Below are 27,916 nucleotides of genomic sequence, written 5' to 3'. Positions count from 1 at the left end.
CAAAATCTTCGCGCCCACACCAGCATACACATAAAAACATTGAGCAACAGCGGACTCCGGTTACCCCCATATTTGGCCCTACCCCCCTGTAACGTCCCCTTATAAGGGCGCCCCTGTCCACGGAACATGGTTCCACGGGCCCGGCGCCAGTAAACCCCCCAGCGGAGAATGCTTTCACAGACCAATCCATGTGCTGACAAGCGGTTGGATTAACGGCAAGCAATGCAGCTGCCACTTCGTCAACCCTTTGGGAGTGTTGCGTCACACAGGCCATGGGGTCTCCCATCGCTCTACCCTGCATTATGACATCACAGGCTTGCGCGCGCGCGTGTCTTGGGAGCCCTCGCAGCTTGCGATCGATGTCCGGGTGCAACGGGCGCGAGGTGTTGGCTATTATTGTGGCTGGTGTGTACGCGAGGTGGGAGAATGTAGTGTTGTTGCGTGGTGTTTACGCCCATTCGCCCCACTCGAGCATATATATATAAGTGTGTGTGTGTTTGCAGATTGGAGATTTTCGGAGAAGTGTTGAGTTGGCTCGTTGCGTACTGGCGTGAGATATCTTTACCTGCCTTGAAAACGCCGCGTTTTTGCTTCTGTGTCGCGTTTAAGCTTCGGTAGAATCGAAGAATAACAGGATAGTGTTAAGACAGCTTGTGATAATTTTGCTTGCATTGATTTCGACTAAGGTGTCCGACTGTTTGTATTCGCAATGCTCATTCAATTGGAATTAGTAAGTCGTCATAAACCAGTGTTTCTCAACATTTGTTTTTGACCCAAATGCTAAGCGTAAGTTCTATATATTGTACTACGAGCGTTCAGTGTCTTTTACCTGAAGAAGGAGATTTGAATAGGTTGCCGAAACGTTGGTTAACACAATTACCCGAGAAGCTGTTTTTTTATTTTTACTACCATAAGCGTAACTAATACGGCCAAGTTTTGGCGACCCAATTCTCTTCCCGGAACTTTTTTAAGTTATTTAATCTCTTCTTATTGCTTCCGCATTTTTTTCAATTTTTTTGAGCTATCTTTCTTAGAATCGACCTCAATTAAATCTGACCATGCGAACTATTACAGTTGGCGACCCAACCAACTAAATCAGCAAACAAATGTTGTGTCGCGACCAATGGGTTGAGGAACACTAGATAGACAGTCCGATGGTTTTGTTTTTACAATTTTTTTGCAGATCGTTACTTAACATTATCTTAAAAGGGTAGTTGACTCCGAAGTTGTTTGGGGAAACGGCGCTAAATGGTAAAAAAACACTTTATAAACCTGTCTTTGTAAATGGCCGTGCTTGTCTTATTCTAAATAGGTTAATAAGGTGGCACTATATAAAGACAAATTGTATTGAATTCTCGGCAAGCTTTCGCAAAAATTGTAGTGAACCTCAGATAATCAATACAATTTGTCTTTATATACCGTTAAAGCTTGCACTGATAGCCAAGTAAGTAACTTAGGACGCTTCTATTGTCTCAGCTCATTTCTTTTTAACGGATTTCAATTTGAAACTCGAGATTTCAAGCAGGAAGCTTCTTTATATTCACCAACGCGCGACGCTTTACGGCTAACAAAGGATACAAGTAGAAAACGTCCGAAATAGACCTTACAAAATAATACGTTATGAAGGATCCCCGATAATATTGAATTAGATCCGGTACCCGACGCCAATTGTATAACACTTCAGCAATGGTTTCGGAACGCAACTAATTCTTTTCTGGTAACCGACAAAAAAACATTGCAGCTGATTTTACCTATCCCTAAAATATCGGCTATCTGCTGCATAATAAAATACCACGTATCATACACCCCTAGCCAGTATTGCAATGATTCTCAATTTTTTCTGGCTTACGGCACCCCTTGAAAATAATAATTAGATTTTCGGCACCTCGACTGGAATTTTCGTTGAGTATTTTACTGAAATGTCACTATAAATGAAACTGGAACAACACAATCAACGTAAAACATGCAGGAAGATATTATTTTTAATATAATGGTCTCTAATCGTGCACAAATAGTTGTATCAAGAAGCTTACCAAATGAGCAAAAATCAGACTCTTACAAATTCTTAAATACTTATCGGCACCCTTGAGCTTTAGAAATGGCACACCAGGGCGCCGCGGTACCACGGTTGAGAACCACTGCAGTATTGCTTCATTTTGAGATAAGTCAATAGCGCCGGGCGAAAACTCCAAGATGAACATTCGACGAAAATAGTTCGGTATACTTTGTGGCTCGCTCCCTGAAAAACGGCGCATTAAATATACATGTTGCAAATGTCGTCGGTGTCAGAACGCCATCCTCTGCGACATACATTAGAGAGTAGCGTTACATCGCTAAATTGCCATAATTCGCCGTCACTCACATTTGCATATTAATAGCAGCGCTGCAGTTTGACGTATGTACCCGTCTTTTTTAAGTGCACAGCTAACTTTAGAGCGGCGCCAATAGCGCATACTTTTATGTTCCTAATAAATGGGTTTATAATGTGCTTGACATTTATGGCTGACGAGCATTTCACCTTTTGGTTGCGCTGTAAATTGCCGGTGTATTTGTCAACGTATCTAACTTCTACAGCTTGCAATTGAAAGAAATTCGTTAAAGGGCGGCATATGTGGATTGGTTGAAAGCGGTTCAAACAACACTACGCTGGAATGGAGATGTTCTGTACTTAGTACATTATTGCGATACCGATATTTTGGTCAAAAAGTACCGCGCCATTGGAAATCAAAAGATGTCATTACAGTGACAAAAAAGACAAATTAACGGTTAAATTTAGGTCGTGCAAATGCAATTTTAAGTCAAAATTTTCTCATACGTTAAAAACCTCAGTCACTTAATTTGATTGTTCTTGTAGAAATTTAATGCTAAGAGGAAACGCTTCGTTAGATCGCAAATCATGGATAAAATGCATAAACAACTAATGAAATCGATAAGGATTGTCCTATAATATTGGACCGGAGCCGATACCCGATGCCAAGTAGTTTTATCAGTCTTCGTCCGGTACATCTTTGACCGAGACAGTGTCAAACGTAGAATGTGTTTACAATCTCCAAACAATACGCTGCGTTCGTTATTGCAAGAGAACGACCAAATATCGCATATGTTTTGCGAAATCGAAAAACACTAGTCGGTTGCGTGTAGTGCGTCAATCTAATGCAAACCGTGACTCAGTTTCTATATGGTGCGCTCATGGCCTCTTCGTGCCTTTTAGAGCCACGCCATTACATAACTCACTATAATTGTTTAGGCTTTAGAAACTGCGTAATGTTTACCCTATTGCGTCAAAAGCGGTGAGGCTTTTTCTACAAGGCCTCTCCAAAAAAAGAGAGGCTTTTCGTTTTTCTAATTATTAAAAATTTTGTACAGTTTTGGCCCCTTCAGCAGAAATACATTTTGTATGTGGCATTTTTCGCTCTTAAGAAGATCTAATAAAGTTAAAACTTGAAACCGAAAATCGGGAGGTTTATGGTTCTGTAGTTTAAAACATTCTTAATTTAGCCCCATAACTTTTTATTATCGCAAAATACCTTTCCGTATGTCAAATAGGGCTGCAGAGCAACAGACAAGCATGAAAAACTTAAATCTGAATATTTAATCGCAAGCTGATAGCTGTATGCCATTTAACTGTTGACTTGCCGTCCGCTAAAGCTGCTCGCAAAATTATAATTGTACCGATATGAAGAAAGTGTGGCGCGAAATTGTTTAACTTTCTTAGTGCGCCGCAAGCTAAAAAAGTTGAAAACAAGCTGTTTAGATGGTTAAGATAAATGTATTTCACTCCTATAAGAGCATTATTATTATGTTAATTTATGTGAATATTTAAATGAGCCTAGCACATTTGGAAAAAATGGACTCTGCCTTTTCATACAGCCTCATATGCGTGAATTGGCCCACACTGTCAACCCACGGCAGGCAACAGCTGACAGCCTCTCTGTGACGTAATAAACGCCTGCGAAGTGTCACAGAGCCCTGGCCAGTTTCGAATGATGCACTCGCTTTAAAACGCATAAACGCATAGCACTCTAAATGAAATTAGCAGCATGTCAGTTGACCTAGATTTATTTGTGCTGTCAAAGAGTGCTTTGTAGTGTAATGTCCTTCTTTGCCTAACTTGTTTGGGCAACTATTTGATTTTTTATTGGTGTTTATTGATTGCAGTAGATTTAGTGCAGGGCGTTTTTATACTGCATTGTTGTACTTAGCTGACAATATGTATTTCATTCGGGGGCTAGATTTTCTGCATGTTGACACTTAGTCAAAATCGAGAGTTAAATCGACCAGTTTAGCGAAAAATATGTGAACCTTTAGATTCAACCGCGTAGCAAATCTAGGAAATTGGTCGCTGGTAAAAAAGAAAAAAAGGCTCTATCGGTGGTTTAGGCTTGCGACCCAAGTTTGTTCTGCGTCCAATAAATGAAGCTAAAAGTGATTGAAAATAATGTTGAAAAATCTTAATTTTACGGCGTGTGATATTCCACTTCTGTTGACCTTGTTCAAATAAACAGGCGTGAAAAACTTACCTTTTGTTTTCGAGTAGGTGCGAAACATTAGTGCTAAGTTTTTGCGTTTTACATGAGGCGGGGCGTTTGATCTATTCAAATCGAGACAGTCCTGTTATTTCGTTGTCCTCATTTGCAGCGGCATTTCGGCATTTTGCAATGGCGCTTAAGCAACTAGGTCCTATTTAGTTAGAAATTCGTTTTGAAAGGCGATAGAGTTTTTTCGCAATGCTGTTTTACTGCTTGGTTAAAACGACACTAAATCAGTTAAAAGGGGAATTTTCAGTGTACTGACAAAGAGATGTTCCCAGAGCAGTGATTCTTAAGTTGTGTACCGCGAAACACCAATGCGCCTCAAAAGATTCTTAACTTAGCGGAAACTTTTTATAATATTGAGAAATAAACTATTTGTAACACAAATAGACTTGAAGATTTGCCGCTAAAAAATTGACAACCACTGACGCAGAATATGTTTGAAAGGCCGCTTAAAATCGCACAAGGCTTTTCAGTTTTAAATGTACGTTTTTTCTACTACCTAAAAATCGCTTTAATTTAAGGTTAAAAACGAGTTCGAAGTATCAGTGTAAGGTGGCCTGTAGAGCCGTCAAGAGATGTACAAGCAGCGAATTCAATCTCTAACGCTAGGGTGTTACCAGGCTCGGGTGCAAATAGCAACAGAAGTAACGAAGGCATGACCGAAAGCAGCGACCGGTATTTGACGAACGAGCTGTGTAAAACAGACCTGAGTATGTCGCCGTCCATTCGCTTGCTTGTGCACAGCAAGAGCGCAGTAGTTCAGTCTGTCAAAGCGCTATACTGTATACGTTCGTTAAATGCTTACATAGTGCAGCGTTTTTGTAATTAAGCCTAGTTTAGGTAGCTTTAACAATGCCGTCGGTTTGTTTTACCAGTTCTTTTTGAAAGCCAATTTTCTCAGACAGTTACAGCGGTTAGTACCAGTTTAACAACACCAGGCATATCCTGTATATCTTGTGTATATGTGCTTCGGAACATAATGGTTTGAGGTTGTAGTTAGACGTAGAATGAATATCAAAGCCCATATTGAAGTAAGTAGCATTTTGAACGTTTCGAATAACTCTTAAGATAATGAAATGAGGTTGTAGTTAGACGTATAGAATGAGGATCACAGCCAATACAGAAGTAGGCAGCATTTTGTGAACATCTAAACTTTAGATGGTAAAAACGAATAAAGAGTTATTAGAAACGTTCAAAAAGCGGCCTACTTCTGTATGTGCTTTGCCATTCGTTCTCTGTGCTTCAGTTTATCCAAAAAGCGTTGCCGGGCAAAACTACACGTCGTCACATACAAAGGTTTCGCTGGAAACTTGCCTTACGAATGCTCTCGAAAAGGCGACGCAGTTCACGGGGTGTTACGACCGTCAAAACAAACCCATTGTGCGTCACTGAGGCGAGACCCCCCTGCCCCCCGAGAGTCGCTCTGTGTGACGTCACAAAGCCTCTCGTGTTGATGACGTCACGTAATTGCCTGGGGTGCTTTGCTCAGGCCTTGTGCCGAAACGGCGACGATTTTTAGGCAAGTTTACGTATTTTCCAATGAGTGATAAATTGCATTGTTTGTTTATATTTAATCTGCAATGTTGATAACAGTTCGCGTTTTAAAATAAATCTAGCTGAACAATTGTTCAAGTAAAAAAATCACGATGTAATTCAATTGGTGTTGTGTGTATGATTCGACTTTTAACAGTGAAAAAACGATTAACACCGAATGTTTAAAGACAAAATGCGCCTTATGGTCTCTTATTGGCTGGCCATCTCTGCCGTATGCCTCTAACAACGCGTAAAACACCCCAGCCCAGACGTACAAATGAACTGTCTGGTGGGATGTTTTCTGTCCAGGGCAGTTCCGTCTAGTAATGAAGTTAAAGTTGTTTTCCGTAACAAAATGTAACTCACACTGCCTGACCCCATTTGTAGTGGAACATTGCGTCAAAAAACGCTCGTATTTTTATCAATTTAATTTTTTTTTATTCGAAGCTTTATTTAGACACCGTTCTGTTAATTAAAACTTGGATCAGCAGCTTTAAAATTGACACCTAACGACGGTAGCGGTTTCGTATAAACAGAGTGCCGTTATATTTCCTCTGCCATGAAATATTCATCGCTCTAAAGTCGCAATGCGCCTCAATACAATTCCAGCACCGACATATGCCCGGCTTTTGATGCGGCTATATTTAGACCAGCTCCTTACCAGGATAAGCCGTAGCTCATGAGGTCGATCGAAGTACAATCCGCGTGCGAAATCTTACGCAGGTGCATGTGGAAAAAATTAGGACGCGCTTACGTCAAATAAAACCTGTCACGGTTAAGCCTGTACACTGGAGTTGAATAAATGACGAGACTATACGTATAAACAGCTGCAGAGACCGTCACCCCTATGCAATTTGCTCAGCATGAAGTCGCGAGACTCATTACTTGCTTGTTAGATTGCAGGTCGAACAGGTTGCCGATCAGTCAAAACTCGCCTCGCCAAATAAATGGTTTTAGGCCAGAGGTTCTTAAACGGTGTACCCCTTGGGGGTGCGTGGACTAGTTTTATGGCGTCAATGAAGGTCTAATCGAAATTTTGGTGTAACATTTTAGATGGTTTAAATTTTATTTGAAATAATGGTTTAATTGAAAAAATCGCCTTTTAATTAAATGTAGTTACACTTCATTTCAGTTTCACATTTGTTGAACTGAAATCAGCAGCTTTCTTAATTCTACCTGTTTATGACGTCTATTTTTTACGTCATCTCTAAAATTTACATGCCGACCCTGATCATCACGAAGCAAATTATCTTTAGGGTTTCCGCGTTAAAAAAAGCTTAATAACCTGTGTTCCATGCCCAATTTTCCCTTTTCGTGGCCACTTTAAGGGTTCACTTCATAGGAATTGTAGGCCTTTTTTAATTAAACCAAGATCGCACACGCACAAAAATTGGCCTCAAAGAGTCACGGTCGCTTCAATTAGCACACATGTCGGTCAATTTATTTGATAAGTTTCTAGTGGTGTTTAGCATTCAGTGTTCGTCCAGGTTGCTACAATATAGGAAGCTTTAAGAGCGAAGGTAAAAAGGTCTGTGTACACCACATACATACGCCAAGCCCTGTTGTAGTTACTGCACCAAAACGGAATTGGTTGAGGCGTAAAGATTTCAGTTCGGGCTATTGGTCCTCTTACATAGTTTTAATTATATTATCTCGGCAGAAGTTGTTTGAAAGTATGTAGCCTAAATTGGTAAATTTTAACATGGCTGTAAAACGGAATTGGAAAAACGGAAAACAAACTATAACCCTGGGGTTCTTAAACTTTTTTTACCGCAGACCCCTAAAATTTTCTTTCATCTCGCGTGGACCACTGTAGGCAAAAAAAATAGTGCTAAAAAATGCCCAGTTCAAGAACCCCTGCTATAACCGTTTATTTTTAAAAGAAAGGAATGAAGCATTGGCTTGCAAGTTTTATATTTTCTATCTCTGTTGCGACTATCCTGTTTAACCCTGATATGATTTGTATCGTTTTGCGTTTATCTGTTTTAAAGTGGTAAAAAATAAATTTACAAAACTATGCAGTGCATCTTAACATGTCAAAGACAAACCACAGTTTGGTGACCTATAGCAGTGGTTCCCAACACGTTTTTAAGGCGACCCATTTTGAAAAAAAATAATTTGGTATAATCTTGCGACCCAAGCAAATACAAGATTGCGTTGCAAACAAGCTGCACTATACAAAAGCATTTACTTTTTCCAAAAATAATATGTTTATTAAATCACTAATCATATAGTTGTGCTCGATCGCTCTCAGTGAGTTTTTGAAATCGAGGCGTTATTTTGCTTGAGCATATAGAGTCACGCATGTCAGCTTTAACTTCCAGCCGGTTTCGCTGTTTGGTTTTCATATTTTGTGATTATAATTTCCAGTTTTGTGAAAAGATACAATATGCCTGAAAAACAAGCGACCCTCAAAATAATCAGGCGACCCAACTTTGGGCGGCGACCCATGCGTTGGGAACTACTGACCTATAGGATTGGTCCATGGCCGAGTAGTGTCCTTTAGTTTGAGAAACATTGATTTAAAGCAACTGGGTTGGTCTAGGATGCCGATTTTGTATTGAGGAGCGTTAACGCATTTCGTATTTTGTGTTTTGCCATTGACGTTCATTTACCGTTGCTGCTTTTGAAAGAGCTGCAGAGCGTTGAACGTTTGTCGGTCGCCATTCATCGATGATTGGTGCTGTATAGGGACGCTCAAGATTGTTCGCCAAGAGAGGTTTAACCTATATGTTAGGTCGGAATCTCGTTAAGGCAACTTGGTTCAGTTCGCCATCATACATTGTATTATAAATAAAAAATCGCCATATAACTGAAAAAATCGCTCTTCTGGTGTAAATAAAGGTGTTAACTTTTTGCCATGTTGCAGGTTTCGGAAAAATGACGTTTTTTCTATATTTTTCAAAGCAAGTAATAAGATTATTTTTTTGAATATTTTTTAGTTTGTGGCATTGCTTTTCGGTTGGGCGTCTTTACGCAACCCCGTCTTAATCAAGTGGCGCTTATCCCACCTTTAGCAAGTCCAATTCTCTTTTTGACCGTTTAGTTACAGAGGATTTTTGCATTTCGCAAATGGCACAAATCTTTTTCGCACAAATCTCCTATTGATCGATTCAGGCGACCAAGGCAGTAAGCAACGGCAAAGAAGCACAGACCAAAAAAAAAGTGCCAGCCCGCTGCGAAACGGCCGAAAAATCGGGGGAGCCATTCGACCTGGGGTGTCCGTATACGAGTGGAGCCAAAAGAGGGGAGGGTATCTTGTTACTCCGGGCATCTGTTTAGCCCAACGCCGCGACCGCCATTGTTTTTTCGTCCGGTCGCGCAACAAACAATCGACAACAATGGGGGGCGAAAGTATGCGGCATTGTCCCCCGTTCGGTGCGCATCCTAGCCCGTGTTTACAGCACACGCTGAAAAGCCACGTCGGCCGTGTACAAGCTTACAGCTATATGTTGTGTATTGTACGCGTTTTTTTCCAAGCTTACCGAGGATAGGCTATTGATCAATTTTTAATTTCTCAGACCCGTTGGGCGCTTTGGCGTTTGCTCGAGGCGTGAGATTTGTTTGAAGCAATGCGAACTTTCTGTAATTTTAACAGCAGAATAATCCAGCAAAGCTAGAAATTCAGGCCAGACACTATTAAAAGATACTAAAAGATAATATATATTATTTCGCCAACACCGGCATCGTTAGTATATCTTAATTCGAATGAATTCTGACCTAAATTGCTAGTATTTTGCTGTTACTTATCACTTGTTATCAGTAATTGAGGTCGACATTTACCTTGCAAGGGTCAAGGTGATTTCCATTATCATATATTCAGTGCTTCGTTCCCCAAATTTTGGCAGGATCTTGGTTTAGTTAAAGCGAGATGTTTTTGCGTACTGTCTTTCGTCGTACGAATTTGTGCGAGTTTAGTATTTAAACGCCGACCGTCGGGAAAAGTTATGCTCCCAAAACGTTATTGGGCCTGTATGCAATTCAGGAGGTAATACGTTTGAAACCAATCTGACAGTCGGTTTTAACTTCTGAAAAAACAGCAGAAGTGCGAAATACCTACGTTTTCGATGTTGTGTTATTTCAATTGGTTTTTGTGCATCTTTGCAAACATTGAAAAACATTGAGCATAAAGAATAACACAAGGACGGCGAAAGGATCTTACGGTCATCGAGTCGAGCTGTTTAAATTAAATCTTAAACGTACAAACGACAACAGATTTCGGAGAGTTGTCTTATTAAGTGTTCCATATGTATTTTAACGGCAGCAGTGGCTGTCTGATTATTGTGTTTTTGGAGGGGTAAATTTCCCCGATAGTGTATAACAGGGCATTTGTAGTGCGTTGTACATTTTGTAACCTTTTCGGTATGCAAGGAAATAAGGCGTGTTTATTAGAACGCAATGCCAAAAGTTTTCAGACACAGATAAACATGACTTAAAGAAATAACGCAAGTTAGCAAAGATACCAAACGCCATATGCAATACAGAATACATGTTTTTGCAATTAACAGATATCCGTTAAGTTAGGAATAACTCTATAAGCCTTAAGGTTTAGGAAAAAACCCTTTCAGTTTTGACAGCAACAGTTTAAATGTAAACAGCAAACTATACTTTTTAATTTTTGTTTTTAAAGTCGATTCGAATCCTTCCGCTAAATCCCCTGTTTTACCTTTTTCAGGTTGAAAGTGCCTTAACCCGCGTTTGTGCGTTGTACGTGTGCGTGTGTGTGTGACACCTGCGTATAGAGTAACTGAAGAGCCGCACAAAAAAAAAACAGCAAAAAGAAAAGAAATAGACCGAAATAGAAGCACTCGCCGCTTCGAGCAAAAACAACGCTAACGCCACCTTTGCAACCAACATCGGAAGAGCCAATCGAGCCAACCAACCCCGGGTATAATTCACCAAGGGCGCGATAAAAAAACATGCGCTCAGTGCCGCTGGGATGGTGAATGACAAGCACAAGACAATGTTGACCAAGAACCTTATGAGCGGGTCGATGTATAACAACCACCCGCACCAGCACACCACACACCATCACCACCAGCGCACCATCGCAGACTCTGGTACACACGTCGGTCTGCCGCCCATCAAAAGTCAAGCGGTGCTCGGCGGCATCAGCGACCTGTCCAACGGACTGCAGGTGAGGGTTCTGAGCCGACTAAACGGTTGTCTTTTTTATTTTTTTTTAGAAACTGAGGCTGGGAGTTTTTTGTGATTTTTGTTTTTGAATATTAATTAACCTTCCCCTTGGAGAATTTTTATGGGTTCTATTTTTTTTTTCAACTAGTGTTTTTGAAGACCTTTAGGTAAAAAAAAATTAAGCCTTATATTTTTGCAGAACTGCACCAAAGCAGCTCAAAATAATCGTGTGACTTTATTTTCAGCGTGTTTATTTTTCGGCGTACATATTCGTCACTTATAGAATTTGTTTTTTTGGGTGCTAATCTTTGTCCAAAATATTTTTTTTCAAGACCTTTAGGCAACGAGATACGGCCCAAGTTTATTTCAGAATTATGCCAAAGCTACCTAAAAACAATCGTTGGTTTGTATTTTGCGTCTTTACATCTATTTGTCACTTGTAGGGGTAATTTTAAAAGAAAGCTTTGTCGACTCGATATTTTCTTCACGGAAGTTTTTGTTAGCAAACAAATCATTTGACCTTAGAAAGTTAGAATTAATAAATAAACTGTTGCTATCAGGCCTAGTAATATTAATCAAAAACAGCTTCTTGGAATTAAAAAGTTGTAATTCAATTAATATGAGCCACGTCTTCGTTGGCTTCTGAAACTTTCTGAAGTATTGGAGAAATCTTGCCCAAACCCACTCGCAAAAAGTCAAATTAATTTTGTGTTGAGAAACACTGCCTAATGAATTAGTTCTAGTCAAGCAATTTCGAGCTCCAGCGAAATGTCTGGCGACGTTTGCATTGTTTACCGACCAAGTTTTGTGGCTTTTGTTCGCAAGACAAAACTATCCGCCAATAAGGCTATGACGTCACATGTGCAAAAGGTCACGACGTCACAAACCCATGCTCTGACGTCAGGGCTGCAAAAAATCGATACCGCAGCCGTCGGTTGCTTGCAACGACTCTAGCAAGAGATCCTGATTGAAGTCGATTGGCCAAGGCGATCGATCTGTTTATGAAATTGCATCGAAATTTATATCAACGCTGGTCGTCTGTCAGTCATCCTGCAATTGGGCAGCCTATGACCTGTCCATCTTGTTTGATATGGCTTTATTATCTATAGCGAAGCGGTTAATTCGCTTGTGGGGGCCAACTGTATGCGCAGTGTGTGGCCGAGTTTGTACTAACTCGAAAACAAGGCGTTTTTTGCTTACTTGGAGTGATTAGAGCAGTGGTTCCTGAATTTTTTCCTCGTTGCACCCCTTTCAAATCACTAAACAAATCTCGCACCCCCCTCTAGAAATGCCCAAATGACAAAACCATTTTAGTTTAATTTTCATACAAGTAGTTGATAACACAGTAACACAATACCAAACTGTAAGTTAGTTTTACATTTGACTTAGCAAAAAATGAATTGCAGTATTACATTTTTATTTGTGTCTGATTGAACATCCCGCACCCCTTTGAACAGTTCTCGTACCAAGTTAAAAATCCCTGGATTCGAGCAAAGATCGAAAACAGAAAGGTTTTTTAGGTATACTTGTTTTGTGAATTTATTTCTACAAAATGAAAGTCATAAGATTAGGAACCCCGGCACTATAGAAAAGGGGAAAATTAATTTGCAGTTTGGCCTTTCCTCTGGTCCTTAATGGACGCAAACTTATTTATGAAGTCGCAAGCATCATACCGACCATAGCGTGCAACAGTTCAACGCCTATGTGTCCGCCAGGTCCATTTATAGGTTTCGAAATTAAAAGAGTGACCCCCTTTACCCATTCGTACACGTGAAGGGCGGTGCGCTTAAATATTAACGCAAGCGCCCGGTTTAGCAACTGTGACGCACACCAATTTTACAATTTTCGCGAAAAGTGTAAAAAAAGATTCCGGTGGCCTAATGTTTATCGATTGAAAAGCGATTTTTCGCCGTTGTAACGCGGAACATTAAATAAAAAAAAATGGATAGCAGAAGATACGACATTTTATGTTGAAGTTATTGTTTTTCGACGTGATGTGCACTTTGTCTGGCGTAATGAACAAATTCATTCCAAAAGGCCTAATTTTCGCGATTTAAAAATATCCATAAGTCTACCTTAGCAGGCGTACTTGGTCATTGCGATAAAAAACGAATTTTCGCCATTTTTCAAACCACAATATGTGTGTAACTCAGCCGAAGTGTAGGCCCTACCGTTATTTTCTAATTTTTTGACGAAAAGTTAAATTGTGTTAATAATTTTAAGTGGAAATGGTGCGACTATCCATAAGTGTACGATATATTACATCTATATATGTTCAATTCCGGATTCCGATCGATAATGTCTTTCGAAGCCAGACAGTGACCTCCTAGGACCTAGCTAGGACGTTCAAGTTGCCCTTTAATTGCAATGTCTGTTTTAGTAACAGCAGATCGATTGTAATCTCTAAAGACAAGAACGAAAATCCGATTACAATTGAATGTCTTTTTTTGAATCGAAGCTTCCCTGCTTTTAAAGCTTCATCGACTAAGTACTCGGGGTTTTGCAATTTTGTCGAGTTTAAAAGCCTCGTTAGATGTGACTTCCAAACGTTTTCTTTCACTGTTAAACAGACAGATTGCCTTAAGACAAAAAATAGCCTCATTAGTGACCATTTCAGCGTGCTTTAAATACAATTCTACCTTTGAGGGTTTTTTTTCCGGTTCAGTACAAATTCTTTACAGCATAATGGTTGGAGGTTGTAGTAAGACGTAGTAAGAATATCAAAGCCCATACAGTAGTGTAGCATTTTGAACGTTTCGAATAACTCTTTATACATTTTTAACATAGAGTTGTTCGAACCGTTCAAAATAGTCCCTACTTCTGCATAGGCTTCGATATACGTATAGTACGAATTTAATCTGACGTAAAAGCTGTTAAAATCTCTTTTAAAAAGAAAAAAAAAGATATTTTAGCGGTTTCCGTAGTTTTGGTCGTTAAGATGTCGCCTAAAAAGACACACAGGCGACCTACCGGGACATTTCTCAGTTAAGAGCACCATTTTAGTTTTCGTAGCCACTACAAAAGCCTTTTACAGCTATATTTTTACGCTTTCGATTTTACAGTGTAAACGGGACAACTCAAAATGCTCGGATACAATTGGAATTTTGTTCTGACCTTGCCTCAGTAGCGTTTTCGGCTTTGCCTTACAACCTCCAATAGGGAAATCATTAAACAGCCGTGAAAACGATATTTTGTGTTATGGCGATTGTAAAAATGTACCGAAAACCGGCTATAAACTGCTATTGGATTTGTCATGTCGCTTTACCTGCAATTCAGCTTTTAATAATTAGCGGCCAATTATTTTTTTGTGTGAAAACAAGGTTTTAAATTTCGGAGCATAATGCTTGGTAAGACGTATAGTAAAAACTAAAAATATAAAAAGCCAAAATTGATAAAAAAAGAAAAAAAAAAAAAAAAAAAAAAAAAAAAATTCTTCCAATAAAAAAAATTGGATGAATAAAGGTTTATTCGAAACGTTCAAAATACTTCCTATAGTTTTGTACGGGCTTTGATATTTTTACTAAAGGTTTGAAATGTTTACGCGTTAAATAAATCTCGCCTTTTTGTTACTGTGGCAGAAAACAAAAAGAAATGGTGCTATTTGCACTACCCATTATCTATTTTTTTAAACGCAATAAAAATATGATTTTTAAAAGCTTAATCAGGGTCGCCACAAAGAATTTGGATCTTTAAAATGTTCGTATTGAAAAGATGTCAAGCCTAAGTTATGTATTTAAAAAAAGCACTTAGCTTGGACTTAAGTCACGTTACGAATGACTTCACTGGGACTTGAGTTATGTAAAAAAATATTTTTTTGCAACACTGGCATCGGACGTCCCAATTAGTCTGGTAAGAATTTTACGCCTTTTTTTTACTTTTAACCGCGCCGTGAAAAAACACCGAAAAAGGTTCAGAAAAGAAGCGGGGCGAAAAAAATTGAGGCCTGACAGTTTTTCGACGCGACCCTTCATCAAAAAGGCTCTTTATTCTGCAAAAATAAGGCCAGACGTTCCCCTGTGAACGCGCGAACAGCCAATGACCCCAAACAAGTCGAAACAGGCTCGCGAAACGATCAATGATCAGCGGTGGTGGCGCCAGGGGGGGGGGGGGACATTAGCGCACGTGTCGGAATTATGGCTTGGCCCATGCGAAGCCGATCAATTTATTTCCGCGCGTCAATAATTCTTCTCGCTCCTCTGCAATAAGACGCGCCGGTATCGATTTTTTTCTCGGCTTTTTTGTATGTCGAGCTGTCCCAGGCCTGGAGTCACGGTTACCATCGGCTAAGTCAAAAAAATAATCACGCTTGTCTGTGATGACTTAGTACTAGTAGGTTACCGCCCGTGACTATTTGATGCAAGCGTTTACGAAAATTTTATTATTGGGTTAAAAAACTTTTAATTTTGGGCTTATTTACACTTTGCATCAAGATAAGTAGTTAAAAAACACTCTTGAAAATAAAAATTAGGACAAAATAAGAAATCTACTAAAAAATAAACACGTTTCTTCGATATAGCCACACCAGTGCTTTTCTAACACACTTTACTCAAAAATTAGCACAAATCTTATAAATAAGAACGGTCTATAGTGTTGCTGTTTCCTAAATGCCGGATTTTTTTCGCCTTCAGTGTGATTCGCTTTGCTGTTGGTTATAGTTTAAGTTAGAAGATTTTTAAATAACTTTCGGCCTTTAACACATGGTCTGTTACAATCAACTGTTATTCCAAATAGGTTGTAATTTTCTTCGCATTTCCTTAATAAGATTTGAAATAGATTATTATTTTTCATGTTTTTAACATTAACCTTTTTTAGAGGATTCGCATTCCTTTATATTTGCCAGAAGTAAGATCTTAAAATAATTTGTTCTTTGAAAAAAAGTTATTCCATTGGGTTTAAATTCTATTTAGTTTTTCAATAATATAGTATCATAAATGACTTGTCCAGTCCTATACAACTAGTGGCATACTACAAGTTAAAAAAAGACCTTAAAAACCAGGAAGTTCCACTATCCCGTACCTTTAAACTATATACAAGAAGGTTGTTGCACTTTTTTTTTCACTATTCAATGTAGTAAGACAAATGGAAAAGAAAGCTTCAGTTAGTACAAGTTTTTTGCGACTGACGCGCCATATTGCAGCTTAAATACCAAGTTAAGAATAAGTTGGTTGGTAATCGCGATATTCACAGCAGATTTACAAACACGCAAAAGTCACAACCGACTAAACCCGATCTTCTTTTGCTTTTCTCGTTTTCCCTTTTTTCTTTTTTCAATCGCTGTTGGGGCTCGAAAAATTGTTTAGATGTTTCTGTCAATTTTTCAGGTCAACAGGCGACTCCACGCATGAAATATTAACACCTAATACCCTCAAGGTGGTGTCAGTTTGACCAAAAAAGGCTGTAATTTTTTTTTACCTCTCCATTGTAAAGATAAACGCCGCTCAAAGTCAAATGCTCGGCGCTAACCTTTAAAATACGACAAAAAATACTCTTGAGCGGAAGTCACACTATTGCGAAAAAGGCCAGCGTCGGTGCGACTGTCAGGTTTTCACGCGAGATGACGTTAACCTCGTTGTCCCTAATGTGTTCAACGACAGCAGACTGCGCCTTGAACACGGAAATCTCTTTCGACAAAGGCCGACCTGTCATAGTCGCTGTCAGGATACAAATGGCGCTTTTCTGATAGGGCTCATGTCTTATCGCTTTACAAAAGGCGCTTTTTGCTGACTCCGAATAAAAAGGCTTCGATATTGAGGTCTGGGATATAAAAAAGCGAACCTTTGTTTACTTCTTAGCCTTTAAATGTTCAAACGTTAAAACTAATTCAAAACAAAACCGCTAATATAAAAATTCAATCAAAAGTTTACAAATTCCTTTATAAATGCTTGCAGAAACTGACAACGAAAAATCTTCAGTTTTTCTGGAGCAAACCTCGCTGAAAGTTTCACTAAACAAAAAAGGTAGCGGACTGAAAAGTTTGCAAAAACCCTGGTCCAGGAAAACAGCGCCAAAGCTCCAGAAGGCAACAGTTTCGCCCCCCCTCCCCCATTTTCGCCAATAAACACCCGTTTACAAATGCAACAGGGAGGCCTCTAATTAAATTAGCGTCCGCGCAATTTCGCCGGGTGCTTTGGCCTCAGCCTGGCTCCATCAATTATTCAGAGCTGCTTATCGCGCGCCAATGCATTATGCATACGGCGTCTCCCGGGAACAAATTCCCGCACACGAGTGTCGCGTGTCGCCGCCTCTGACGAAAGTGTCGCGCGACACAAATGCCGCTGTCGCCCCGGGGCTCACTTCCACACCGCACGAAAATGAACCGGATAATGACAAAGTTTTTTTTGGAGAATGGTAAAATTAGCTGTAAATAACTATAACAAAGTTTAACATCCTCTAATATAATCTATATTGAAATTTCTATGGATGTTAAACTTTTTTGGCAGAAATACAAATTATCCGGAAAGTTCGTGGCGATCTCTGACGTTTGGCATTTATTTCGATATTCGATATTTTAGGCAAAAACTTTACGGCCGTCTGATTTGATTTCAAATGATGTCTTTAAAATCGTCAAATAGGCAAATATTTTTTTACATGAGCTCTTAATTGAATTGAAAAGTGCAATGGCAATGATTTACAGGTTATTATGCCGAAATTAAGGAAGCAAAAAATGAGTTCCGCGCTTTTTAAAGTGTTTTTTTTTCGAGCGACCAGTTGTAAATTATCGCGCCTCCGATGGTTCGCGATCCAGTGGCACGTTTTCTAACATGTGGCATAAATTTCTCAGAAAACAGTTGAAGATCACAAATGTTTCAACGCTAAAGCAAAATTGATTTTATCATAGTTTAACATATTTTTTGCACCTTAATTTTGTAGATTTTTTCTACCAGTTTTATTATTTGATCACAGTAAGGACATCGTTTGGTTTACAATCGAATTGGATTTACTTTTATCATGAAATATCGGGTATCGGCTCCGATCTGATAATATCGGACGCCCATTCTTAGAAGCCAGTTCAAAAAAAGAAGCCTCCCACTTTCCAAAGTTGCCTTTTTCGAGCGACCAATTGCGAATTACCGCGTCTCCCTGCAGTAAAAGTCCGCCCGGGTTTCGCGGTTTTAGCTTCTTCGCCTCTAGCAGAGCTTCCGTCCGTTGGTTTATTGTTGCGTTGCGTGTTACGGGAAAGGCGCGATTTTTCGACGATGCTACCAGAAACGGTCGACTCGTGTTTTCTGCCGTGAAAATCTGCCGTCTTTGATGACCAGAGGAGCTATTTCCGATGAGAATTTGTGATTTCGTATGTTTTTTGTTTCGCTTGCTTTTTGAGCCAGTTTATTTTAGTTGTAGCTTGATAATGAATCTCAAAGCCAAAAAGGTTGAGTAGATCGGCTTCATCTCGATTAAGACGTTTTGGTACGAACTTGCACATTGACTGATGAATGATGATAATACAAGAATGTACGCACATTCCTTTATCAAGATGTCGATCTACTCGACCTTTTTGTTTTTGTAGTTTATGATCAAGCTACATTACAGATCCGTGCATAGTGGACTGGAGTATTTAAGTTGTATATTGTAGGTTCGAAGGCCACCGTATGTTTGTATGAGTAAGTGTTTCTCAATAGCTGTTCATATATACGGCGGAGGCATCGGTGGTATGTTTTGCTGATCGACTACTTTTGAATTTTACATTGGTCTGTGTCAACACATTCGCGATATTTGCTTACATGTGTTCATATATATTTGCTTTTAAAGGTCAGGGGTGTTAGATACGTTTATTATACTAAAGTTCACTTGATACCGATTTCCTCAAGGTAAATAATAATTCAGATAAGTTTGTAAAAAAAATGGTTAAATTTTATCCCAGCCAATTCCTTTGTCCAAGATTTACTAAAGACAAACTATCTTTCAACTCGACAGTCTGTTTTTATACTAAAACTAAAACATTTCGGGTACTTACAGTTTGAATTAAAATTTGGACTAATAAATTTCGTAGAAACTTAGTAAAGTTAAGAAACAAAATAATAGCCTCCGAATTTTTGTTTTTCTCGTTTGTCCACATAAAAACGAATTTTTCGATTTTTGTGCTGTTTTTTTGCAACCTGAATAACAACAATAACATATAATCAATCCCTATTTGCGTTTAATTTTCACCGTTTCTTTTAGAACACCACGCAGGTCTTGTTGATTGCTAATCCGAACAAAGGTATAAAAAAGCCCATAAAGCGAAATCCGGTCGACCTTTTGTGCTCCAACGTTCCATGCCCCCACTGTACAGGCCTTTTCAGTTTTAATTTGGGCTTGTTAGGTTGCGCTCATTGCATCTGCTTGCTCATTACAAGGCCAAGTCCTCGCTGTTTTGCCTTTGTTTCGCATATTAGGCTCTGCGCTGTTGCTTAGTCAGTTCGGCGACAGACTGTTAGAACCTAGCAAAGCTAACGTTGGATTTTAAATATAAAGATAGCGTTTTTGCCGATGAAGAAAAAGCAACTGAATTAATTGATGCTTGAACCGTCACCATTTGCACTGTTAAGATCTAAGGTAGCTTTGTAGGTATATACTTGTTTTTTATTCGTTAAATTCTGAAACGTTTAGCCAAAATACTTATCAATACTTGAGAAACTTATATAGCCCCAGTTGTTCAGCTGGCTTTGTCTTTAAATACATGTTTAAATTTCAAGGCAACGATTTCTAACTATAAACAATGTTTTTTGCTCTTGTTTTGGCTAATCGATAGTACAGAAATTGTGGCAGTCGTCTACCAGTTTTTAATGTTTGTAGTTGCAGAAGACTAAAAACCAAGTCGATTTTTGTGTGTTGTTTGAAGGCGCAGCAAAACGGCATATGTGTTTTTTTTTAAATAAAGCACAAAAACAAATGGCTGTTTTGCACGCGTGTCACAAAGAAAACGTGTCTTGGCATTTCTTTGAAAGTCTAGTAGGCGAAGAAAATTATATTAAGGTTTGAAGCGCAAAATCGAATTAAACGTGACCGTTAACCTGTGTGATTAGACGTGACCGTTAACCAAGCCGTGTAAGCGTGCTAAACAGAATGTGCTCTGTGTGTGCTTGTTAAGATGCACCAAAAACGCGGTTAGATGAAAAACAATCTTCCGTTGAACTTACCATCCTTAAAAATACCGTCTGAAAAAATCAAAACCTTGCCTTCGCTTTACCTTTTGGTTCATTTGCACCAAAAAAGCTAAAAAAAATCGCAATTTCTTAGCGCATTCGCTTAGACAAGTGGTCAAGCTTCGGCCCGCAGAGTTAATTCTACCGATCCGGTATAATTTTGCCAAATTTTGTCCTATTTTGGTGTTCAATCAGAAATCCGACGTTTTTTCGAAAAATGTTATTTATCATGTTTAATTCAAACAGTCCTTAACGTCATTTCTAACCCCTTAACATAATAATGATCACCACGCATTCACAGCATGCGACAAAAACACTCAACGATTTCTCCGCCAAACGCACTTAACAAATCTCTTGCTTTTTCCTCAGGTTCAGCAGCTGTTTGAGAGCCACCATGGAGATGGCGCCGGTGGCACCCGAACGCTGCCCAACGGCGCCATAGGAAGCATGCAGGGCAAGAAGAATACCTCGGCCCCTTCATCGGGAACCGTCCGGCGCCGTTCGTCCCTTCCCTCCGTCAAAGAACCACACGTAAGTGACCAACTGACATTATTAAGCTACACCAGTGCTGTCAAGTCATTTTAAATGGCTTAAGTCCCAGTCAAGTCATTTGTAAAATAACTTGAGTCTAAGTCAATTTTTGTAATAACAAGTCAAGTCGCAGTCCAAGTCATCAGTTGCGCAAGTCAAGTCCCATTCAGGTTGTAATTAGAGCAAGTCAACTTCAAGTCCAGTCCTTGTCCAAATAATAAAACTTTAAACTATTAGAATTTCTAAATTCGTACGCTTATGAACAATAACTGAACTAAAAATTAAGAAAAACACAAACATACAGCAAGCAAATTGTTTTATGTGCAAAACTCAATTTTATAAAGTAATCCTTAAATAAAACATCATTTCAACCCAAGTCATTTTGTCCAAAAGACTGTCCCTAAGGCTATAGCATTAACTGATGATGATACAAGCTCGTATCGAAACGTCTTTATCCAGATGATGTCGATCTACTCGACCTTTTGGCTTTGCTATTCATTATCAAGGGAAAAAATCTTTAGCTACGCTATTCACCGATCTATAATGTAACTTGATAATAAATTGCAAGGCCAAACATTAAATGGATGATAAAGTTCGAATCAAAACGTTAATTTTTTTATGAATATACCTTTAAAGGGGCCCATTGCTGCATTGGTTTATTATAATAAAATACCTATATTCATTTAGTATCGGATCGGCACCGATACCAGCCTAGTATCGGACGAGTACCGATACTAGCACTTGGCATCGGGTATCGGCTCCGATCCGATATTATCGGACGAGTACCGATACTACCACTTGGCATCGGGTATCGGCTCCGATCCGATATTATCGGACGAGTACCGATACTCCAACTTGGCATCGGGTATCGGCTCCGATCCGATATTATCGGACATGCCTAGTTAGTTTGTATCAAATCGCGCCAACCGATGTCCGTTCACAGCTGTACGCTTTTTAAAAACCTAATCAAAATGGAAACCTTCCGCAGACTAACCGAGTTTAAATCTCGCTTAAAAAGTTGCATTTCTTCACTTGTCTTCGTATCGCCTTATTCGGTCTTGTTTATTGAAAGATGAAACTAGTGATAACGTCGGTTAGGCTTGACAGTTTGTTTACAGCCCGCAGCCGCAAGGCTCCGCAAGCAAATTCGCTCCGCTACCGCGTTTGCCGCGCGATATTGGGCATACATTATGTATCAGTGTTTTCGTAAGACCGTGTCCTCGTTTACTCTTCTTTGTAATTAAAACAGGATGCTGGGAATTTGCATCACGTAAACCTGAAAGTACAATAAGCGTAGAATGAATGCCAAAGCCCATGTATAAGTATTGTAGCACGTTTTGTGCGGATGTATATTGGAAATGAATAAAGGATTGTTCGAAACATTTAACTACTACCTACTTCTGTATGGGCTTCAATAAACCTCTATTTACGTCCAACTACAACCTCCAGCCACTATATTTGATTTTTAAAACGTTTAAAATATATATACCTATATATGGGCTTTAATATTCATTTCTCCGTATATCGCTCGAACACTATAAGCTTGTTGTGCACAGCTTTCTACATTTTTAAAGCCTCCACGCTTAGTATTTTGGTCGCTGCGAAAAGTTGTTTGAGATTTTGCATGTTCACGAAACAAAAGTACTAAGCGCAGAAAATAGAGATGTTGACATTTAAAGAAAAACTGCTTTTTTCACAGTGAGGGCCGTTTAATAAATATACACCAATGTAGGCATTTTTACATAGGCATAAAATTAATTTCAGAATACTTTGTGTTTTTCGGTTGAAATGTGACAGTGTTTGGACTTGTAAGGGAGGAATATGTAAAAAAAGAAAAAAAATCATAAAAAAAACATGGAATAAAAAACTAAAGCAACCTCTATTTTTACCAGGGAAAAGATGGCGGCGGCGGGAGCCACATGTACGGCGCCGCGCAACTGCCCTCCCCCGCCCGGCGTGCCCTGGCCCCGGCCCAGGTAATCCGGAGGGGGTCGGGCGCCCGGGAAAGCGGTTCCACCTTCACCGGCGGTTCGGCCAAGTCCAAGTCGTCGGACGGGCAAAGTTACATGACTCCCGAGTCAGCGATGAAGCAGTATATGCACAAGCTTACATCCTATGAACACCACGAGGTATTCAGCTACCCGCACGTCTACTTCACCGGTACAGCGGCCAAGAAGCGCCAGGGCGTTGTGGGCGGCAGCAACAACAACGGTTACGACGACGAGCAGTGCTCCTACATCGCTGTACCACACGACCACATCTCTTACCGCTACGAGGTGCTGCGTGTTATCGGCAAGGGCAGCTTCGGTCAGGTAAGCATCGCGTTTGTTGAACTGCTTACTGTTAGATTCATTCCAACTATGATATACTCACGATGCCTTTGCTGGCGATATATATATATATTAAGATCTTTAGTATTTTGCTGTTGCTTTCTGTTATGTACGCGGTTCGTTAAATACCGTTGTAAATATGCGAAAGTCGGTGCACAAATTTAATTTGTTTTTTGTTCAACTACATTTTAAAGCTTAGCCTTGCAGGATAACTTACTCTTGGCAAACCTTCCTAATATTTTACAACTTACATGAGTTGTATCGCAACTGCCTATATTTGAAAACCCACCCCTTTCTGTACCAAACCCACCCCTTTCTGTACCAACTGAAAACAAACCTTACCCTTTCTCTAACAAAACAGCCTCTCTATATACCAAAAGCCAAATCTCTCTCTACCTAATCTTTTTTTCCGAACCTTCACCCATTTTTACCGGAATATCAAATCTAGCGCTGCACGATTAATTACCCGTTTTATTTAGCCTTTGTGTATCTTCAGGTGCTGAAGGTGTACGACCACAAGACCTTACAACACGTGGCCCTCAAGATCGTGAGAAACGAGAAGAGGTTTCACCGACAAGCGGCCGAGGAAATCAGGATACTGGAGCACCTGCGAAAACAGGACAAGGTAAGTCGCCAAAACCAGGGCATTTTTGAAAAATGGGGAGTTTGCGCAACGTGTTTCATGGGGGGTCATGTATACAAATTGCACTTTTTGGGAGAAAAAATTTTTTTTTTTTTTTTTTAAATTCGGTTTGTCATTTTTTAAGAATTTAAAATACATTCCCTGACTGAAAACAAGTGAAATTGATAACAAACTACATTTGGATTTCAACAAAGATATAAGATTTTTTTTTATAAGTATACGGATTGAGTTATTTGAAATAAGTAGTAATCCCGATATCAATTTAATATATGAATTTCAGTCATGATTTGCGATCCAACGCAATGAATTCAACCTTAAAAGGCAAATTCATTAAAAATAGGAAGTTAACCAGTTAAGGTAGCTGAACTTCTTAAAGTTCAGGCAGTCGTTATATCACATATAACAAAAACCAAAAGCAAAATTCGCGCGTGAAAATTGAGGTAAATAGGCGAATAACTTACAGTTCACCAATATCATATTCAACTGAAACAGCCGAGATCAAGTTATTACGTTAGATTAACCACAAAAAGCCAAGCAGAATTGAAGTTAAACAATCCTCAGAATTGGATTCGTATTTTGCTCTAACGTTAAAACGAAAAACAAGTTTTACCGCTAAGGTGATAAATCGTTACGACGCTCCAAAAAAAACTTGATGACGTCACAACTTTATATGACGCAACATCAACGTCACAAAATTTCCCTTAGCACTAACGGGCAACCCAGGATAAACGTCACGATACGAGTCTTTTTTTTGTCGTTTGCGGTCGTCTTCTGCGTAATAGGCCTCGGTAACTGGCCCTTAATTGCGTCACGATTAAGAGTTATTCAATGCCCCAGGGTCGCTATTAAATTAAACACGCCCTGTTCGATTAGGACTGCGTCATTTAAAGGTTCAGGTTATTTTAATATGAAAGTCCTACATACTCTGCCGTTGTCTTTACAAGTTATATTGGTAAACTAGTATTGGTGTGATCTATGCCTCTTTTCAACAATCAGTTGTTGTTCTTTTATCTTCTTCATATGATTTTTACATCCTAAACGCACCACAAAGATTCATAAAATTGGAAGATGATATTTTGTGGGGGCGATTTATAATTCTCTGTTGTTTAAACCAACTAGAACAAACAATCTTGTTTATTTTAAATTAAAATAAAAGGAAATTAGATTGAACGCTTGAAAAAAAAAATTCAATGGCCGGATAAAACAAACAGTTATCTTGTCAAGGGTTCCTTATTTTTATAAATCAAATTACTAATTAAATAAAAATACAAATCAGGTTTAAGGTGTTTTAAGATCTTTTTTAGCATTTGAGGTTCTTATTGGACTTTACAGGTTTAACTGCGTACAAACGTCCAGTCTTTCCACATAGTGCTTGCTTATGTTTGAGCTCGATTTGCACAAGGCCCGCGGATATGTGAAACCATCACAAAGCGAGCTCATCTTAAATGTTAACTCCAATACGCGGTTTTTATTGCGCTGCAACTTCGACGGTTTGCTTGTCGAGCGTTTTGCTGATTCCAGTAATCCGACGTCGATTTATTTTGTCAATTTCGTTTCGCGGATAATGTCGAAAGTAATGTTGAAAAGTACTAATTAAAACGGCAGTGCCGCAGAGTAACGTCTATTGCCCTGAAGGAGATGTAAATATACCAAAATTCTATTAAGCGTGAGACACTACGGCTTATACAAAAATTATTGTGGTGAATTTGAATTGCACTTTTATACTTTGGTTTACGCTATGAAACGGTAACTCGCTTTAAAATAACTATTTGTAAAACATGTTTTGGTGGATTTTGGTGTTAATAAAGAAAAAAATGGTTTTGCCAAAATAATTTTGCCTAATCATAACAGTTTTCAAACTGCACGGCATACAGTTAAGAGTTTAATTTTTTTCCTAAAAAATAAACGATTTAAATATTTGGAATAATGACAAAAAAACGCTGACAAGACTTCGCTAATGGGTCGACAAATTTGTCGGAAAATCACTTTCAAGCACCGGATGTTTGCGGCCAAAAGCCATTTAGTTCTGGCCGCAAAGCTCTGGCCATGAAAGTTCAGCTACCAGGGGCGTGAAAACTGGTCAACTTCCCTCAATCACATCCTCCTAATAGCGCCAAAACTCTGACCACAGCACCTTCAAACCTTGTCCTTCCAGCTGGCAAGTGACTTGCCGATTTGATTTTGTGGCAAACGAAGTCGTGCTGTAAATGACGGAAAAGCGGCGGTTAAAACAAGTCTGCGGAAACTGGTTTAAACGCTCCACTTAAACCGTGATTTTGCACCCAACTGACTCGATCAAGTCCAGTGGTTCTCAACCTTTTTTCTCTCGTGGCCCATTTTCGTTGCAAAAAAATTCTGTGGCCCAATACATTTTTATGAAAGAACAAACTAAAAAAAAAGTTTAGAACAAAAAATAGCGGAGCATATGTTAATACGGATTATTTATTCAACCGTGCATTAGTGAGGTACTTGATTCTGAACAATAAATTTACGTTTCATTTACATTGTTCTTAATTCCTCCCCAAGCCATTATTCCTGTAAAATTAAGTATAGTGACACAGATGAAACATTCTTTAATAAACCTAGCTTTTTTAAATTGTTGTGTGGCCCACCTCAAAGTTTCAATGGTCCACCAATGAGCCATGGCCCACTGGCTGAGAACCGCTGATCTACTCGGTCAATTTTTTGTTGGGGGAAGGGCGCGAATTGTTCTCTGCTGGTATTTTCCATGACATTAGATTTGTAAATTTATGGCTCCCCGCTCACCTTTTATACTTTTCTGTTCTACGATGTGAGGTTAAAAAGCGTTACGACATTCTAGGCGGCACAATCCCCGAGTTCTTCCCAATTACAGTCCAGTTAAACCAGCCAAGTACTTTAACGTAATTTGGTGACCAGAAGCTGGCCAGACCTGTTTTTTGGTGATAGCTGGTAGTTTTGAATTCCAACAGGATTTAAGAGCACCACACTGTTAAAAAAATCAGTCTATAAAAATATTTGTGATTAATTCGTAGCACCTAATACTATAGGCCTGCAGTCTCAGTAAAAAGCTCTAACCGCTTGTATATTGGCTCTGTTTTGTGCAGGACAACGCGATGAACATTATCCACATGTTGGAAAGCTTCACGTTCCGCAACCACATCTGCATGACCTTTGAACTTCTCAGCATTAACCTCTACGAGCTGATCAAAAAGAATAAGTTCCAGGGCTTTTCGCTGCAGGTGATTTTACAAGTCCGCCCCGCGCATAAACTTAACGCTATATAAGTTTATTTGTGTCATTTTTGTTCCACACAAGATAAGCGTCTGTCTAAGGTTCCTAAAAAAACGATTTTATGTTGAAAAACGGCTTAACCTAATAAATCACACCCGGCCCTTCATAAAACAATATTGGTGGCCCCTGGTCTAAAACATCGACATTTTTTTTTCAAATAGCCAAATAAAACTTAAAAAAAATCATTTTTGACGGCTTTGCTCTTTTCAGCTGGTGCGCAAGTTCGCCCACTCAATTCTTCAGTGTCTGGAAGCTCTTCAGAGGAATCGCATCATCCACTGTGACCTCAAACCCGAAAACATCCTGCTCAAGCAGCAGGGACGCAGCGGCATCAAGGTGGGTTGGGTTATGACTTCAGCTTACTGTATCCTTTCCATTTTCCCCTAATGCACACTTTTCTCACTCTTTTTTCACCTTCTCACTGTTTTTTTTACTTTCCTACTTTTTTCGCATTCTCACTATGTTTTTTTCCTATTTCGCGCTCTCTTTTTTTTCTCTCTTATTTTTTTCTTTTTTGTTGTCCCCTTTTTTCCAAGTTTTCTCTCTTTTTTCACCTATCTTTACTCTTCTCTTCATTTTGTTTTTCATTGCTTGCTTCATGTCTTACCATCATCTCTTGTTTTCCTACCTACTCTATTGTTTCTTTTTTCTTACTCTTTATGTCTTCTGGTTATAGTGTCAATGCAAAACAGAAAATGCAAGTTGAACTATTAGTTCCAAGATCCTAAGGAAAAAGTCAGTTGTTCCTAAAAGTTTTTCTTTTAGTGTGGCCCAAATGTGAGTTTGTAAACATCGTGAAAATCTTTTTTT

The 27,916-nt window shown here is 39.1% G+C and overlaps 1 protein-coding gene across 1 annotated transcript in view; it reads left to right on the top strand.

Moving 5' to 3' along the window:
* Window positions 1–27,916, top strand: part of LOC146146590 (dual specificity tyrosine-phosphorylation-regulated kinase 2-like) — a 39,791-nt gene that overhangs the window by 9,892 nt on the left and 1,983 nt on the right. The window contains exons 2-7 of the mRNA XM_083386627.1: window positions 10,744–11,205; window positions 20,699–20,860; window positions 22,753–23,172; window positions 23,687–23,815; window positions 26,920–27,054; window positions 27,317–27,442. Of these exons, the coding sequence (XP_083242753.1) occupies window positions 11,008–11,205; window positions 20,699–20,860; window positions 22,753–23,172; window positions 23,687–23,815; window positions 26,920–27,054; window positions 27,317–27,442 (1,170 nt within the window). The 5' untranslated portion in view covers window positions 10,744–11,007. The remainder of the gene's footprint in view (window positions 1–10,743; window positions 11,206–20,698; window positions 20,861–22,752; window positions 23,173–23,686; window positions 23,816–26,919; window positions 27,055–27,316; window positions 27,443–27,916) is intronic.

Source organism: Ascidiella aspersa, chromosome 4, assembly GCF_963924565.1.
Source record: "Ascidiella aspersa chromosome 4, kaAscAspe10.2, whole genome shotgun sequence".
Taxonomy (NCBI): Eukaryota; Metazoa; Chordata; class Ascidiacea; order Phlebobranchia; family Ascidiidae; genus Ascidiella; species Ascidiella aspersa.
Note: the sequence above shows the minus strand (reverse complement) of the source record. Positions and strands in the feature narration are given on the sequence as shown.